General features: G+C 36.6%; 1 protein-coding gene across 1 annotated transcript in view; it reads left to right on the top strand.

Moving 5' to 3' along the window:
* The window catches only part of LOC115437402 (complement factor H-related protein 2-like), a 29,543-nt gene extending 11,066 nt beyond the window's left edge, over window positions 1-18,477 (top strand). Inside the window, exons 8-9 of the mRNA XM_030160629.1 lie at window positions 17,467-17,605; window positions 18,474-18,477. Coding sequence (XP_030016489.1) covers window positions 17,467-17,605; window positions 18,474-18,477 — 143 coding nt within the window. The remainder of the gene's footprint in view (window positions 1-17,466; window positions 17,606-18,473) is intronic.
* Window positions 18,478-18,719: the final 242 nt, after the last annotated feature.

Here is an 18,719-nt window from a genome sequence, read left to right as displayed (position 1 = left end):
TTGGTCTTCTTATCAGTTGTTTTGGTTTTTCTTATCAGTTGTTTTGGTTCTTTTTTTAATTAAGTAGCGCAGCTGTGCCGAATGTGCCACTAGGTGGTCTGGGCATACTGCCCAGAAATTATTAAGCCAGCACCATCCTGGCCTACCATAGCCAACATGGTTTGCAGGGTCAGCAGCCGGGTCAAGGAACTTCATACCACAACCAGCAGAGAATCCTTTTTTCACAATTGTTTACAAAAGCTTGCGCCTGCAGAATCATCAGCAGGGCCTTCTTCCATGAAAAGACACATGCAGGGCCTTCTTCAAACAGTATCTCTTTACATTATTTACCTTATTTTATTCTCTACAATCCAAAGGCTCCAAAACTAGGGCCCAGAACCAGCTGATCCAAAGGTCATTTCCAGTAGAGCGTGGACTGACCCCAGTGAATATATGCATGATCTCCTGGGACTGAGGAGATTTACTGAGTCTAGTTCAGATCCAGTACTTTATCCAACACAGATACTACTGCTGTGGACCAGCAGGGCACCACTGGATTCTGGGAAATTAGCAGATTTACACCACCTGGTTTAAATTAACACATTATTCTGATGATAATATTATGGCTTTATTGTCAGAATATGACGACTTTAATCTGATAAACCAATGACATTTTTGTTAAATTATGAGGTTTTTTTTTTTTTATAACAACGACTTTATTCTCATAACATTGTGATTCTTTTTGTATTCAACTTTATTCTCATAAAATTACAGGTTTTATATCAATATTTTATGACTTTATTCTGGTAGTGACCCGTGTTTTTCTTTTCTTCTGTGGTCCTAATACTCCGTCGTAGCTTTATTCTCCAGTTCCTCCGTATTTGTAAAACTAGGTTCGCCTCAGTTTCAGTTAGTTTACTAATCTTGTAGGAGCACAAGGTTCAGAATCACAAAATGAAGACAAAAACCAGGAAAGATCTGATCATGAAACCAAGAGCTGCACTAAGAAGGAACGTTAGCCAAAACAATAGGTCATTTCAGGTCTGATTGGACCCAAAAATACAGCATCAATGAATGTTAGCTGACAACAAACAGGATCCACAGATCTAGGTTTGGTTTCCTGGATTTGTGGATCCATCTATGTCTCTTTTCTTTGTCTTTCAGTGTCTGTAAAATGATAGCTCCCACTGCTTTAAGAACCTGAAAATACAATCAATCTCACGACAGCTCTGCCCCATTTTTTATTCAATATTGTTCTTCAGTTTAGACCAGGGCTGTCAAACTCAGTTCAGTTCCATATTCAGCTAAATTTGATCTGCAGTGGACCGGACCAGAAAAATAAAAACATAGTAACTTATAAATAATGACAACTCCAAATTTTTGTCTTTGTTTTAGTGTAAAAAAACCCCATTAAATTATGAAAATACTTACTTTTATAAACTATCCAAAAAAAAAAAAAAAAAAAAAAAACCTGAAAAAACTGAAATTTAAATTAAAAACGTAAGAAAATTTAATGCAATTTTAACAATCTTCTTCCTCCACTTCTCATTTGTCCATCTGCATTATGGATCAGATCTACAAAGGCACTAAACACTGAGGAACAGGAAGAAAAATAGTTAAACTTGTGCTTAATTTTCTTTAGATATTTCAGGTTGTTCATATTTGTTCAGATTATTCACATTTTAGTGTTACAGGATAGTTTGTAAATGTAAATATTTTCATAATTTAATGTTATTTTTTGCACTAAAACACAGAAAAAAAAAAAAACTTCTTAATTCTAGATTTTTTTTTTTTTTTTTTGCTTTATACAAGATTTTTTTTAACTTAATTGAAGATTTTCTTTTTGGCTTTATTCAAGAAATTTTTTTTTTTTTTTAACTTAATTCAAGACTTTTTTTTGGCTTAATTCAAGATTTTTTGCTAAATTTGAGGGGGGGGGGGGGGTTTGGCTTAACTGAAGATTTTTTTACTTAATTGAAGATTTTTTTTGGCTTAATTCAAGATTTTTTTTTTTTTTGACTTAATTGAATTTTTTGTTTTACTTATTTCAAGCTAATTTTTTTTTTTGCTTAATTTAATTCAAGACTGTGGAATTTTTGCACTTGGCAAAAACATCCCAGGGGCCGAACTGGACCCTTTGGCGGGACGCATTTGGCCCCCGGGACATATGTTTGACACCCCTGGTTTAGACAGTATTGAAGCCAACGCTGTCACTCATCTCCCTCTTTCTGACACTCAGTGGGCGGAACCGCCATGACTTCCGCTAGCGGTGACGTCCCGTGCAGACCCTCCATTTGTCATATTTTCTTCCTTTCTTCCATATTGTTCATTTTATTCCAGTGATTTGTGTCATAATTGCAGATTTTTTTTACTTCAGTCAAATCTTTATTCTATTTCAGCCCACAGATGTGGAGCCCCACCAAGAATAGATAATGGAGACGTTGTGGAAAAGACCCTCAAATATCTGAAATACCAGTGCAGCTCTTTTACACACTGGAAGGTTTAGACACAGTGGTGTGTAACAGCGATGGCTCTTGGTCCGACCCTCCCACGTGTTAGGTATGTGTGTACAAATGAGTACATTTGTTTATTACAGATGTTATATTAACCGTTTCTTTGATCTTTTTCTTTGTGCAGATAATTTCTGTATTGTGGATACTTCTAGATACAGGAATCTGGAAAATATTGGGATTCAATATATAAAGTCAGGAGATCACCAGGAGTTTCAGTGCACTCGTTCATATGACACCAGCTATGGTTACTGCGAGGACAGACAGATGACATTCGGCAGATGTAAGTATAGACATAAGCTCTTTGTAATTTGTACCTCAAAGTATTTAATGTTACAGCTCATTTCTTCAGGTCAGACTGACTAAAATGAAAAGATCCTGGACTGCATACTGCACTGGAATGGAACTGATGAAGAAAAAGTCAAATCAAAGAGTCCAGATCTGAAATAATAGACAGACTCATAGTGTTTTAACTGGTCCACTACCTGTATTTTTTTTTTTTTAAATTTTATTAAACTTTAACATGGTATGCAATATACAAGCACAAATCACACATGATTTATACATTATCTGCCTGTCTCTCTCTAATATACTTAAAAAATGTAAAACTAAATCCAACCACAGCGGAAAAAAATCTGAAAAATCCTCCCATCACTGCTCAGAGATTAGGAGTTGAGTTTATAATACATGAGAACAAAGAAGAATAAATGTAATGAATTAAACCCAATAATAAACATTTGTACCTGATGAGACAGACCTCATGAAACACTGCTGTTGTTTCTTTGTGTTTAGGTTGTAGCTCTTGGGATCGTTACTGGGTAAGTGGTTTTACTGGATAATCAAACAAAAAATACAATCAGTTGACATTTGTGTGCATTTTATGTTTAATGTATATTTAAAGATTAATGATGGATTGTATTTTTCAATGTTTTTTATTCATATTAAATGTGATTTTGACAGTTTCTTTTATATATTGGACAGAATATACAACAACGTATGGATTATGACATCTTTATTTTGTTTACATTCACCATATATATATATGTATATATATATATATATATATATATATATATATATATATATATATATATATATATATATATATATATATACAGTACAGGCCAAAAGTTTGGACACACCTTCTCATTCTTTGCATTTTCTTTATTTTCATGACTATTTACATTGTAGATTCTCACTGAAGGCATCAAAACTATGAATGAACACATGTGGAATTATGTACTTAACAAAAAAGCGTGAAATAACTGAAAACATCTCTTATATTCTAGTTTCTTCAAAGTAGCCACCCTTAGCTCTGATGACTGCCTTGCACACCCTTGGCATTCTCTTGATGAGCATCAAGAGGTAGTCACCTGAAATGGTTTTCACTTCATAGGTGTGCCTTGTCAGGGTTACTTAGTGGAATTTCTTGCCTTATTGATGGGGTTGGGACCATCAGTTGTGTTGTGCAGAAGTCAGGTTGATGCACAGCTGACAGCCCTATTGGACAACTGTTAGAATACATATTATGGCGAGAACCAATCAGCTAAGTAAAGACAAACGAGTGGCCATCATTACTTTAAGAAATGAAGGTCAGTCAGTCTAGAAAATTTCAAAAACTTTGAATGTGTCCCCCAAGTGCAGTCGCAAAAAACCATCAAGCGCTCCAACGAAACTGGCTCACATGAGGACCCGCCCCAGGAAAGGAAGACCAAGAGTCACCTCTGATGCTGAAGATAAGTTCATCTGAGTCACCAGCCTCAGAAATCGCAAATTAACAGCAGCTCAGATTAGAGACCAGATGAATACCACACAGAGCTCTAGCAGCAGACACATCTCTACACAACTGTTAAGAGGAGACTGCATGAATCAGGCTTCATGGTCAAATAGCTGCTAGGAAACCACTGCTCAGGAGAGGCAAACAAACAGCAGAGATTTATTTGGGCCAAGAAACCCAAGGAATGGACATTAGACCAGTGGAAATCTGTGCTTGGTCTGATGAGTCCAAATTTGAGATCTTTGGATCCAACCGCCGTGTCTTTGTGTGACGCAGAAAAAGGTGAACGGGATGGATGCTACATGCCTGGTTCCCACCGTGGAAGCATGGAGGGGGAGGTGTGATGGTGTGGGGGTGCTTTGCTGGTGACGCTGTTGGGATTTATTCAAGATTGAAGGCAACCTGAATCAGCATGGCTACCACAGCATCCTGAAGTGACATGCCATTCCATCCGGTTTGCGTTTAGTTGGACCATCATTTATGTGTTCACAGGACAATGACCCCAAACACACCTCCAGGCTGTGTGAGGGATATTTGACCAAGAAGGAGAGTGATGGAGTGCTGCGCCAGATGACCTGGCCTCCACAGGTCACTGGACCGAACCCAATCGAGATGGTTTGGGGTGAGCTGGAACCGCAGAGTGAAGGCAAAAGGGCCAACAGTTGCTAAGCATCTCTGGAACTTCTTCAAGACTGTAGGAAACCATTTCAGGTGACCGACTCTGGAAGTTCATCAAGAGAATGGCAAGAGTGTGCAAGCAGTCATCAGAGCTAAGGGTGGCTACTTTGAAGAAACTAGAATATAAGAGATGTTTTCAGTTATTTCACACGTTTTTTGGTAAGTACATAATTCCACATGTGGTTCATTCATAGTTTTGATGCCTTCAGTGAGAAATCTACAATGTAAATAGTCATGAAAAATAAGAAAATGCAAAGAATGAGAAGGTGTGTCCAAACTTTTGGCCTGTACTGTATATATGTATAATATATATATAGATTATATGATATATATTATATATATATATATATATATATATATATATATAGTATATATATACATATCATAGAGAGAGAGAGAGAGAGAGAGAGAGAGAGAGAGATTATTTTTGGATATTATTATTATTTTGTTGTTGTGGTGTGTTATTTTACCATTAACTGTCTGTGTTTGAACAGGGACATTGTCGATAAAGTTCAGAGAAGAAACCACCGCTGCCTTCTACTTCACTCATCATCAACAGAAAAACCAAGAAATCTCGTCATTTTAATAAACTAAATGTTAAATTTTTGATTTTATTTTGTTCATTAATCTATAACTGTACTCAATGATGGAGCTGATTGTTTTTTTCTGTATTTTTCTGTTTATGTATTTTGTACAAATAAGGAGAGCAGCCTGAATAAACTGACAACAAATTGAAACAGATGTTTCCTGTCATTTTGACATTTTTTAGATAAATATAGTAGGTATATTAACCCTTTCATGCATGAATTATGAGAGCCTTAATGAAGATTTTTTTTTTTCCTAAGTGTTTTTATTCCTCTAGGCATTAAAAAACAATGCGATTGACATTTTTTTTTAGCCTATTTTTCATGGAGATGCAAAAATGTCCCTTCAGCTGGACACCATGTGTTTAATTTTTGAAGAGAAGAAACGTCTTTACTGATATACTGTGTGAAAACTATGAAATAAAAACATTTTTAATGCAGCTAATCTGATGTTTTCTCACATTTTAATATACTCTAATACTGGTCATTACTCACTCCATGGAGATAATGTGCAAAAAAAGAAAGCTTTTTCTTTAAGCCATAAAAACCCAGTGCTACTTTTGTCATCATTTTGTTTAAAAAAAATAATTAATTACAGTCTAATAACAACAACAAGCAACAGATTTACACTCAAACATGTTAGTGCAGATCAAGTTTATGAAGTTACAGTAATTATATAAACTGCAACGTATGGGATGATGCATGAGTGTCCACTGTGTTGGCAGATACGGAATCAAAATAACAAAATCCATGAATAGAACAGCTGTAAAATAGCTGTCCACTGTAGTGAACACTGTGCATGAAAGGGTTAAAAGGTTTCATGTGTCACTGTCTTATGAACAGATAGTTTGTGGAAAGAACTTTTTTTTCTTAGCTGCATTAATATTATGCATTTTCATTAATATTCTTGAACTAAACTGAAGTATATTCAAGGTTTAATCCTACAGACCTGAAAAGCCGCTGGTGACCAAAATCATCTACTGATGTAAAATGTTTTATAACTTTTCAACCTCTAATCCTGTCATATGTTAAATAATTGTTTTTTTTTTTTTTTTTTTTTTTTTTAAATGCAGTTTACAGTGTGTTTTTTTTGAAATCACTGACAGATGTGTCTTTTTTGGACGTTCAGACTCCATAGTCAATGAGGAAACACAGATTTACCAATAAAACCCACAGAGTTTGACAAATGATTGGGACATGCATGTGTTAATAACAAACACAACACAGTGATGGTGTCTAAAGGTGACACAAGATGTGTGTGAAAATACAATATACTATCACATTATGCAGCGTCACATTTGTTAAAACTCCTGAAAAACTGTCCAACACAATTTATTCAATACCGACATAGAGGGCTGGATCTACTAAGATCCCAGTTTGCATGTACTAATTTGCACAATCTAGAACTGTGCGTGTGGGGTTGAACAGCGGTTTGCAGGTGATTTACTAAGAACGACTGCACAAATCACAACAGGTACAAAGACGTGGAGACCGCCCTATTGAAATGAGGATTTTGTGTGTGCTACTGTTTGTCATCATGGAGACAGTCCACTGTAAAAACTGCTCTGGGACGCGCCAGCACTAACAGTGACTGGAATGATGCAGACGCACGGAAAAGTATTGGAGGAGTTTAGTCATAGAAGGTATGGCATGACTCCTCCTTTTGACCGGCCCCAAATCATGCCCTAGTTCATCTAGAAGTTCTAGAATGGCATTACCAGGCAGCAGCACATCGGGTTATTTAGTGGTGGTGGTGGGTGGTGGGGTCAGGGGGGGGGGGGGGGGGGGGGGGGGGGGGGGGGGTTGAATTGAATGACTGTCAGGCGCACATAATTCTGTCACACTGTAGTCTAATGTCAGTGTGTATTTTTAGTCACAATTATCAGATGAAGCAGAAAAGAGCCCCATAAGTGTGTGTGTGTGTGTGTGTGTGTGTGTGTGTGTGTGTGTGGGGGGGGGGGGGGGGGGGGGGGGGGTGTTTCTATCAGTTTCTATCAGCAAAATTGCTTTCGGGTTTGATGAATCACTTTGCGTGTGCTAAATTAATACATTTACATTTTCTCCTCCCAGCACACACACAGTTGCATGTAAACGCCCCATGTTGCATATTCATTGTGGTAAATGTACGAACTGGATACAAACGCGCTATTTTGCACCTTTGAAAGACACAACCCTTAGTGCGCACTGTTAGTAAATCAGTTTGTACATTTTTTTGTGTGTGCAATGAGTTTGCACACATTTTTATACATGCAAACCTTTAGTAGATCTGGGGCTCGTTTCTGCACTAGTTCGTTAAATCGTTCAGCCCAGCGCAATGCAAAATGCGTCTATTTAACGCATTTTGCGCTATCCCGTTTCTGGGCTTGCTCTTTGTTTGTTAACAACTAGCGCAACGCAAAATGCGTTCCTTCGTTAGTTCGTTAACCCCAACGCAACGCAAAATGCGCTCTCCTGTTTCTGGGCTAGTTCATTAAAAGTGTGCGCTCGCCCAGTTCCTCGTTAAAGGGCTGATTTTAACGCCGACCTCAGAGGTCGGCGTTAGAAGGAGGATGTATTCTTGTAGATTCATTTCACTGCATTTCTGTCATGTATTTCCTTTGAAATATTATTTACATTTGTAGAAGAAGATTTTAACACAAGTCTGACAATATCTTTAATGATATCAGATTTTTCCCATGGACATTTTGCACTAATAAAAACAAATTTACCAAGTGAGGACTGATCCGCTCACTGAATTTTATTTTCTATGGATTTATGTATAACTAGAATAGCACTAGGAGAGCGCAGACCTCCACCACGGCAAATCTTTGCCCCACCCCCACCCCCATCACCGCCAAAATTGTATCATTTCTTCCTTGTGCCAGTATCAACATTTCCTGAAATTTTCATCCAAATCCATTCAGGTTATCTTGCACACAGACAGACAGACAGACAGACAGACAGACACAGACAGACACAGACAGACAGACAAACCAACGCCGGGAAAACATAACCTCCTTGGCGGAGGTAAATAGATTAGTTCAGGACAAAGTGTGTGGCTTTGAGAGATGAATGAATGAATGAATGAGAATCGTATGGGACCAGAGCCAGTGAACTGGTGACACACACACCAGCAGGTGTGTGTGCCTGTGTGCTCACATAATGAGATATGAGCGCGTGGATGAGAGGAACGGAACAGAGTTCCGTTTTTCTGTACAATCTGTTTGTCCTGTTGTTGCCGTGGTTACGGCCAACAGTGACCATTTACAGTTCTGTTCATAAAGTCACCAGTGCAGAAGAACTGGGCTCATCCTTAGACGTCCAGCCGGACACACCATATATGTGTAAATAATTCAGTTCAGTTCAGAGTGTGTGTGTGTGTGTTGGGGGGGGGGGTGCAGACAGCTGAGGGGTCCATCTATATTCAGATGAGGTGAGGAGGTCCATCCAGACAGGTGAGGGTAAGGGAGGAGCTCACAGATCTGGGCTCACAGATATCCCATAATACTTCTTCATTCTACCCATAGTTCTGTCAGATCAGATGACTGAAACAGCAGGAGCAGAGACGTTCATTCTGGGTTCAATAGTGAACGCACCTGTTTAGCTCACCCTTCAACGCAAATAGTGAGTGAACGATGGCTTAGTGAATGAAACGAGCACAGAAACGGATTTTGGGTTCGTTAAGCCTCTGCGTTCGCTGACCCATCGTTCACTCTCTATTTGCGCTGAAGGGCGCACAAACAGCTGCGTTCACTATTGAACCCAGAAACGTACCCCGGCCCACAACATGTGTAAATCAGAGCACTGCACGTAAATGGTGTAATGTGTGTGTGTTTGATGTTTCCATCTTTGTTTTGGCTCCTGAGCAACAGAATCAGGTCTTAATGTTTACTCTGGAACTGTAATATACAAAGTCCTTGCACAATTATTAACTGGTCCAGCTCTGAACCAGTATTTAACCTCTTCAGCTTTGAAATCAAACAACAAATCCAAGAGACTTTTCTGTACGAGGACAAAATGTTGGTAACATGTGTTGGAATTGCTCTTTTCATGTGGTTTCCTGGAGCTTTGAATGGTAAGAACATGCAACACTTCCACTTTCAACAGTTATCATGACTCTAATAATACTGTAAATTAAATAGGTTTCTTATTGTCTTTATTTCAGCACCAAGAAATGAACAGTCTTGTTTACATCCCAGACTGAATGATGGTTTCGTTGTCCCAAAGAGGAAGACTTATCCCAGTGGTTCACACCTGACATACACATGTCATGAGGGCCTTAAACCGGCTGTGAAGGGTTGGTGGCAACAAGTCACATGTCAGGATGGCAGATGGTCTCATGAACCACAGTGTATACGTAAGTGTTTTATAATATCTGTGTTGGTTTCATTTGTGTTTTCTGCTCTTCTGAATGCACTCAAAGGCTGCACTCTGTCCACAGTGTGTTTTTACTGACTTTTATTTAACCCTTAGATGAACGAGTGTCTGGACCCTACACTCTTCTATAAGTGACTCATGTTAAAGTCAGTGTGTTTTAATTCAACCTTTGTCATTTTGTCATGTTAAAAATAATCATTTGTACAATATTTTGGTCCACAATAGAATGATTTCATATATATATATATGTTTTCTTGTTTACTTGGTACAATAAGGTCACTGAGCATTTTCTTAAAAAGGAACAGAGGGACGAATTTATGTTTAAATAACTTGACATTTTTTTAATGTAAGCTGACAATGAGCTTCCCCTGTCTGGAAGACCACTAGCCGCCACTGATATATATATATATATATATATATATATATATATATATATATATATATATATATATATATATATATATATATATATATATATATATATATATGTGTGTGTGTGTGGTGTGTGTGTGTGTGTGTGTGTGTGTGTATATATATATATATATATATATATATATATATATATATATATTATATATAATATATATATATATATATATATATATATATATATATATATGTATAATTCCCTCATACAATACTTGACTTGCCTGTTACTCCAATGTAGTTATCAATCGTCCCAATACTATTTATTTATTTATACAAACGTCTGTCTTTTTTTAGGTCCACTCAACTTTGGAATGAATTGCCTAAAAAGCTGAAGGACTTATCAATTTTATGTACATTTAAAAAAGCTATGAAATCCTGTTTTAACTTAACTTAATGTTTTGTAGGTGTATGGTTCCTCGTGTAAAGTTTCTGTATGAAATTCAAACTGTAATTGTATGTTTTTTGCGTAGTATATGTAGTGTATTTGAATTTTAGTCTTTTCATTGTGGACCCCAGGAAACCTTGGACCCACCACACTGGGAGCTAATGGAGATCCTATCAAACAAATAAACATATAAACAAAAAAACAAACCAAAACTACAATTTCATAAAATGTATAAAAGGTAAGTCAAAAATGTAAGCAGCATGATGTCAATGACATGTTTTTGAGGAATACTGGGAAGATGAGATAATAACAACTTTCATTGCAAAGATATTGCAAGACAACAACCTCACTGGGTCATTTTTGACCCATTTCTGCATCTGAAGGTTAAAAAAAAAACACAGCCTGGTATTATATTCCTTTATAAATCATACAGTTTGGAGTGTCTTCCTTTTCAGATGAGACCGCCTGCCTTCCCCTTCATATCCCCAATGGACGATATTCAGTAAACTCACAGGGTTGGTATAACGGAGGAGACACAATCAGTGTAACATGTGATGAAGGATATGAACCCAAAGACCTGATCACAGACGCTTCCTGCAGCGAGGGACAATGGACAGCTGTACCGGTGCGTCAGAGTACGTCCGTCTGTATTTATTCCATTTATACTTTCATGTCTGTTTTAAGACTCTTTTTCCTGCTGTTACTGATGTTGTTTCTACTTCCAGAGCCCATCCTAAAATGTACCGAGCCTCCTAAAATCCCACATGCAGTCATTACAGATCTAGGATACCAGGATGAGTTTCCTCCAAATGCAACCGTACACTATAAATGTGAACATGGATTCAGTTTAGAGGGAGGAGAGGCCACAAAAACTGCACACTGCAGTTATGGACGATGGTCTGATACTCCAAACTGCAGTAAGTCCGACTCATCTGTTTGAGTGGGTTCACATTAGTTCTGAACAAAAACAGCCACAATGATCAATTTAATGCCTTGTCCACATGTTAACCACTTTTTACACTGTAATAAATTTCCTGTAGAATTTACAGTAAATACCAGACAAAAAAGTTGCCTATAAAGTCCTGTATAATTGTTTGCTAATTAGCCTACTGTAAAAAATAATTACAGTATATTACTGGATACTTTTTACAGGTTTTCGGTGCATAGAAATTACAGCAATGTGTTGTTGTTTTATATTAGAAACAACCATTAATTGTTCGTTTTGACTGCTCCAGTTTTACTGTAGCCACGCTAACAGCGCTAACGTAGCCTGGAGGTATTTCTGAATGGGGCTAATGCATGCAGCTAGCGTTAGCTTAACTCAGTGGTTCTCAGTCTTTTTCTGTCGGGCCCCCCTTTGGAGGACACAAAATCTCCAGGCCCCCCTCAACCCCAACAACATTGGAACAGTGGTGCAATCATAACTTTTATTGAAGGAGACATCAATATCATAACAATACTTTTTAGTTTTCCTTGAATAATTTGTTGTGCAAAATTAAAAATAACTTAGATTTTTGCTTGAACAACACAAATAAAATCCACCAGACTGCTCCCTGAGACAAGGTTTTTCCAAATAAAAATAGGAAATGAGCAATTATCTTACAACTATGACAATCAAGTTACCTTTTTAGAACAAACTCATTTTGGTAATAATAATGAACATTTGAACAATATCAACAGCTGCAATGAGCCCGTTTCCATTGCACATTTCAGAACATTAACCCTTTCATGCACGAATTATGAGAACCTTAGTCAATATTTTTTTCTTGAGTGTTTTTGTTCCTCTTTAGGCATGCAAAAAACAATGCAATTGATTTTTTTTTTTTTTTTTTTGAACGTATCTTTCATGGAGTTACAAATATGTCCACTCAGCTGGACACCATGCATTTAAGTTTTGAAGCAAAGAAACATTTATTTAAAAATCATCATCAGAAAGTGATATGCTGTGTAAAAACAATGAAATAAAAGCATTTTTAATGCCGCTAATTGCTAAATTGCTACTGTTTTCTCACATTTTATCATACTCTAATATTAGTTATTACTCATTTCATGGAGATTTATCCTCCTGAGACCCAGGAAATGGACAGTTTTAGCTTTTTTACATTAAAAAATTGTCTTGATTGGAAAGTGCATCATGCAACAGTTTTTTCAGATACATTTTCAAAACTATTTTTATTTATTGAGTGATTTTTTTTAATGGAATGTCCTTTGTAATGCACAGCAATTTTTTTTATAGTAAAACTGTCAAACTTTTGTCCCCTACAGAGGATAAAATGCATTGCTGGGTCTCAGGAGGATATGCAAAAAAAATTGTTTGTAAATTACAGTCTAATAAGAATTAGCAGTTTATTTACACTAAAACATGTTACTGCAGATCGGTTATGAAGAACAGCAAAGTTACAGTAATTGTATGAATTGCAGTGTTTGGATGATGCATAAGAGTCCTGATAGGAACTAAAACAAAAACCCATGAACAAACAATAGAAGAGCCATAGAATAGCTGTCCACTGTAGTGACCAGTATGCATGAAAGGGTTAAAGTCCAAACTGCAAAAAGAGACATTGCACATTTTGTTTTCCAGTCCAGTCCTGTCCATTCTCCAAACCTAAACTCTTTGTCTGGTCTATTGACAGATCACCATGGCAGTAGATTTGTTTGTTGTACGTCCCTAAAATGAGTCCAGGGTGCTCCAACGCTAAAACATTAGTTCCACCTGCTACATGTTCTAACCTGAAGAAAAAGAAAAAAAAACACCCAGGAGAGATCCCATGTCCCCCCTGGCAAAGGAAACACTGGCTTAACTTAACCAGTTTTTGCTTACTAACATTTGCAAAAACGGTGCATTCTGAGTCCCAAACCCTGAATATTCTGTAGAACACGACTAAGATAAATAAAATCATGTGAAATGCAGTCACACAAATGAAAGAAACATTATTCTTATTAAAATGCTGGTTTTGAAACGTCTACATCACACACTAAGTTAAAATAGACGTGTACACTGTTACTACTTGAATCCATTGTAATTTTGTGGGCTAATAATGTCTTCTTAACACTTTATTGAGTGGATGGATGTGGGGTTCACTCCCCTTTGTCCACCTTTATGTCCTCTTTGGCGCCTTCTAATACTAAGAGTGTGTAATTGAATTTATAGGCTATTATTTACAGTCAGGCCCAAGTAAAACACAACCATCCTGTAATTTACAATGTGATACTGTGAACAAATGCTTGAAGTTACCTTGAGTTACCCATAATGCATTGCAATATACAAGAAGCTACAGTAAGTTTTTTTTTTACAGTAGAAATTACAGAAATTTGTCACGTAGTGTAAGATGCAAAAACAGATATTTTTTAATGAATCTATTTATTATTGTTTTGTGTAATGAAGCTGCACTGAAACATCAAATCCACGTGTATGAATCAGTGTATGATCTGCAGTAGATGGAGGTCAGCACCAATACCTAAGGGAGACGCACCAGTCGTAGGTACTGATGAAGAAATCCTTGTAATATACACTGAACAAAAATATAATGCCCCATTTTGTTTTTGCTCCCATTTTTCATGAGCTGAACTCAAAGATCTGAAACTTTTTCTATGTACACAAAAGGCCTATTTCTCTCAAATATTGTTCATAAATTTGTAAATCTGTGTTAGTGAGCACTTCTCCTTTGTCCTTTGCTGAGTTAATCCATCCACCTCACAGGTGTGGCATATCAAGATGCTGATTCGACAGCAGGATTATTGCACAGGTGTGACTTAGGCTGGCCACAATAAAGGAAGGCCACTCTAAAATGTGCACTTTTACTGTATTGGCTGGTCCAGGGGGGGTCAGAAAACCAGTCAGTATTTGGTGTGACCACCATTTTCCTCGCACAGTCTTCCTCATGACTTCTCTGAAACAGCTTTGGAGATGGCTTATGGTAGAGAAATGAACATTCAACTCACAGGCAAAAGCTCTGGTGGACATTCCTGAAGTCAGCATGCCAATTACATATCCCTCAAAACTTGCGACATCTGTGGTATTGTGCTGTGTGATAAAACTGCACATTTTAGAGTGGCCTTTTATTGTGGCCAGCCTAAGGCACACCTGTGCAATAATCCTGCTGTCTAATCAGCATCTTGATATGCCACACCTGTGAGGTGGATGGATTATCTCAGCAAAGAAGAAGTGTTCACTAACACAAATTTAGACACATTTGTGAACATATTTGAGAGAAAAAACCTTGTGTGTACACAGAAAAAGTTTTAGATCTTTGAGTTCAGCTCATGAAAAATGGGAGCAAAAACAAAAGTGGGGCATTTATATTTTTGTTCAGTGTAGAATACTCTTGGACAGCTCCAACAATGTTTACAGCTGAACTTGTTGTTGCTGCTTCACCTTCATGTCAGATTAAAGCCTCTGTATCTGCTTCGACTAGTATTATTTGAAGTCCAAATGAAACAATGGCTTGTCTGCATGGCTATTTTTATGTTATCATGTCAACAGTTATTTTTTTTTTAAATAAAGGTCACATGGACTGAATTTTATTAAAAAGGTAGAAAAGACCTCTTTAGACAAATATAGGTATTAAGTGTGCATGTGTTGTAAGAAAGTATCAGGTGAGGGTCAGAACTTCTGATAAGTGTTTGTTTGATATGTTTGGTGCGTTGTTTTTTGAAACTTGTTCCTTTTTGTCCATCACAGTTTTCAACCCTGACAGCAACAAGGAAGATGATTCACCTCTATTCACTTCAAGTAATAGAATCAGACACCCACACACACACACACACACACACACACACACACACACACACACAGATAGAAGATAGATAGATAGATAGATAGATAGGGAGGAAGAGAGAAAGTAGATAGATAGATAGATAGATAGATAGATAGATAGATAGATAGATAGATAGATAGATAGAGAGAGAGAGAGAGAGAGAGAGAGAGAGATTATTTTTGGGTATTATTAATAATATATTATTATTTATTTATTTTTGTCCTTTCTTCTTTGTGTCTCTAAGCCTGTGCATTATGTTAATTTATTTGTTTGTACGTTCGTTTGGACATCTTGATGTTTGTTCAAAATTTCTTGATGGGATGTTTTGTATACTCATATATTTTCAATAAACTTGGGGAAAAAATTTTTAAAAACTTACAGTACAGTAGTTTAGTAAAACGTACTACAGTCCACTGCAGTTAAATGTTCTGCATTCAAACCTAGTGTAAGTAAATAGTTTATATTTTAATAGTAAAATTAAAGTAGAAAAAGGAAAAGCATCAGTTTGCAGTAAAAATAGTTCCTGGTGTGAATTTTACTTTTATTTTTTCTTAGATATTTATGTTTTAAGTTATTATTATTATTTATTATTTATTTTTGTCTTTTCTTCTTTGTGTCTGTAAGCCTGTGCATTCTGTTAATTAATTTGTTTGTACGATTTTTCCTTTCAACATCTTGATGTTTGTTCAAAATTCTTGTTGTGATATTTTGTATACACATATATTTTCAATAAAGTTGGGAAATTTTTTTTTTTTTTTTTAAATTATAGTACAGTAGTCTAGTAAACGTACTACAATCCACTGCAGTTAAATGTTCTGCATTCAAAACCTAGTGTAAGTAAAATAGTTTACATTTTAACAGTAAAATTAAAGTATAAAAAGGAAAAGCATCAGTTAGCAGTAAACTAGTTCCTGGTGTGAATTTACTATATACATGACCTCTTCTCTGCATTTTATTGCTGCACTGGTTTGAGGTTAATGCAAAGTATTCTGTCTTATGAGAACTTTTATCTATAAAAAGTCTTCATGAACCCAGAAAAAATAGCTTTCACCTTTGTGACAACGCATTTTCTGCTGAAATCGAGATGTTTTTATAGAGTCAAGAGGGAGATTTTATTCAACCCGTAAAGGAACATTAAATCCCTCTGTTTATCATATTCAAACTTAACATATTTTCAGATATGTGATTTTCACTGGATAGAAAGGTGAAACAACTGAAACGTTACCAAGATACAAACACTTAAAAAGCAGAGGTGTCACATTATAGAATGAATACTGTAACATAATTAATATGTTTAGATAGATAGATAGATAGATATAGATAGATAGATAGATAGATAGATAGATAGATAGATAGATAGATAGATAGATAGATAGATAGATAGATAGATAGATAGATAGATAGATAGATAGATAGATAGATAGATAGATAGATAGTATCTATAATTTCTGTCTCTTGTGTCAACTGTTTGCACAACCATTTTTTTTTCTTTCCAGCCTACCACTGTGGAACCAAACCCACAATAGATCATGGACAGTAGAGGAAACAAATGTTTTTTTCCTGAAATATGGGTGTAGCACAAATTTCACACTAGTAGGTTCAGATGTAGTGGTGTGTCACAGCAATGGCTCTTGGTCGACACTTCCCACTTGCTCAGGTATGTGTGTACAAATCAGTACATTTGTTTATTACGATGTTATATGAACTATTTCTTTGTTCTTTTATTTTTTCTGCAGGTAATTTCTGCGCTGTGGATACTGCTACATGTGGAGATCTGGAAAATACTGGGAAAGTTCACTGAATTAAAAATAAAGGCCTGACTCTAACACTTCATTCCTATTTTATGTGTTTTATAGTTTGTCATTATTTGTTCTGATTTTTCATCAGGATCTTCTTCAGCTGGAGGCGTTGGGGGAGACACTGGACCAATATCAAGTACAATATTCAGAATAATATCACCTTGAAACTGATCAGTGTTTATGCAGCTAACTAAACCTTTATTTTATTTCAGTTGACAAATGTGGAACCCCACCAAGAATAGATAATGGAGACTTTGTGGAAAAGACCCTCAAATATCTGAAATACCAGTGCAGCGCTTTTTACACACTGGAAGGTTCAGACACAGTGGTGTGTAACAGTGATGGCTCTTGGTCCACCCTCCCACTTGTTTAGGTATGTGTGTACAAATTAGGGCTGAACGATATGGACAAATTTCATATGTCGATATTCATGCCAGATATCTCGATAACGATACGATACGATATGACTACGGGTTCGGTGAAAACCAAGCATTTTTCAGAAAAATACAAACATCATAAACAAAAGAATGTGGAAAGTGCAGTTTTATTTGTAAGAACTCACTGCCAGTCGGCAACATTAACATAAAGTACGAATAAATAAATTACAAATCAGATTTTTACTGCAGCTCTGCTTTACCAATAAATAACAAATCTATGCAGCAGCTGGTGGAAGGGGAAACAGTGAAAGTGCATTGATGTGCAACATGTTCTATTCTTCTAAAGACAACAGAAGTGTTGCAGAAAATGCATTTGCCACTCACAGAACAGAGGCAGTTACAGCACAGCTTCTACAGATTCTTTGTCAGGAACACTGGCTTGTTAACCGTGTCTGCCTTCAGACAGGACCTGTCACAGCTCACACTGTGTCCTGATGCACTACAGATTCTCTCTGAGGCAGAGCCGCTGGTCTGCATGCACAAGGAGTTTTTGCCATGTTGCTAAACCAGGGAAAGTTGACTTTGTGAGTTCTCCACCACAGAAGGGAGTCCTGTTCGCTGTCAGTTGTGGAGGACTGCATGTAGGCGCTCAGCTCAGCTTCTACAGCAGCAGTGGGATCCACATATCGATATATCGTTGCTTTTTCGATATTAATATCTTGAATGTTCATATCTAGACATAGATTGGATAACGATATATCTTTCAGCCCTAGTACAAATCAGAACATTTGTTTATTACAGGTGTTATATTAACTATGTCTTTGTTTCTGTTTTTTGTGCAGGTAATGCCTGTACTGTGGATACTTCTAGATACAGAAATCTGCAAAATATTGGGATTCAATATATAAAGTCAGGAGATCACCATGAGTTTCAGTGTGCTAGTTCATCTGAAACCAGCTATGGTACTGCGAGGACGGACAGATCACATTCGGCAGATGTAAGTATAGACGTAAGCTCTTTGTAATTTGTACCTCAAAGTATTTAAGTTACAGCTCATTTCTTCAGGTCAGACTGACTAAAAATGAAAA

The sequence above is a fragment of the Sphaeramia orbicularis genome, chromosome 17, assembly GCF_902148855.1.
Source record: "Sphaeramia orbicularis chromosome 17, fSphaOr1.1, whole genome shotgun sequence".
Lineage (NCBI taxonomy): Eukaryota > Metazoa > Chordata > Actinopteri > Kurtiformes > Apogonidae > Sphaeramia > Sphaeramia orbicularis.
Note: the sequence above shows the minus strand (reverse complement) of the source record. Positions and strands in the feature narration are given on the sequence as shown.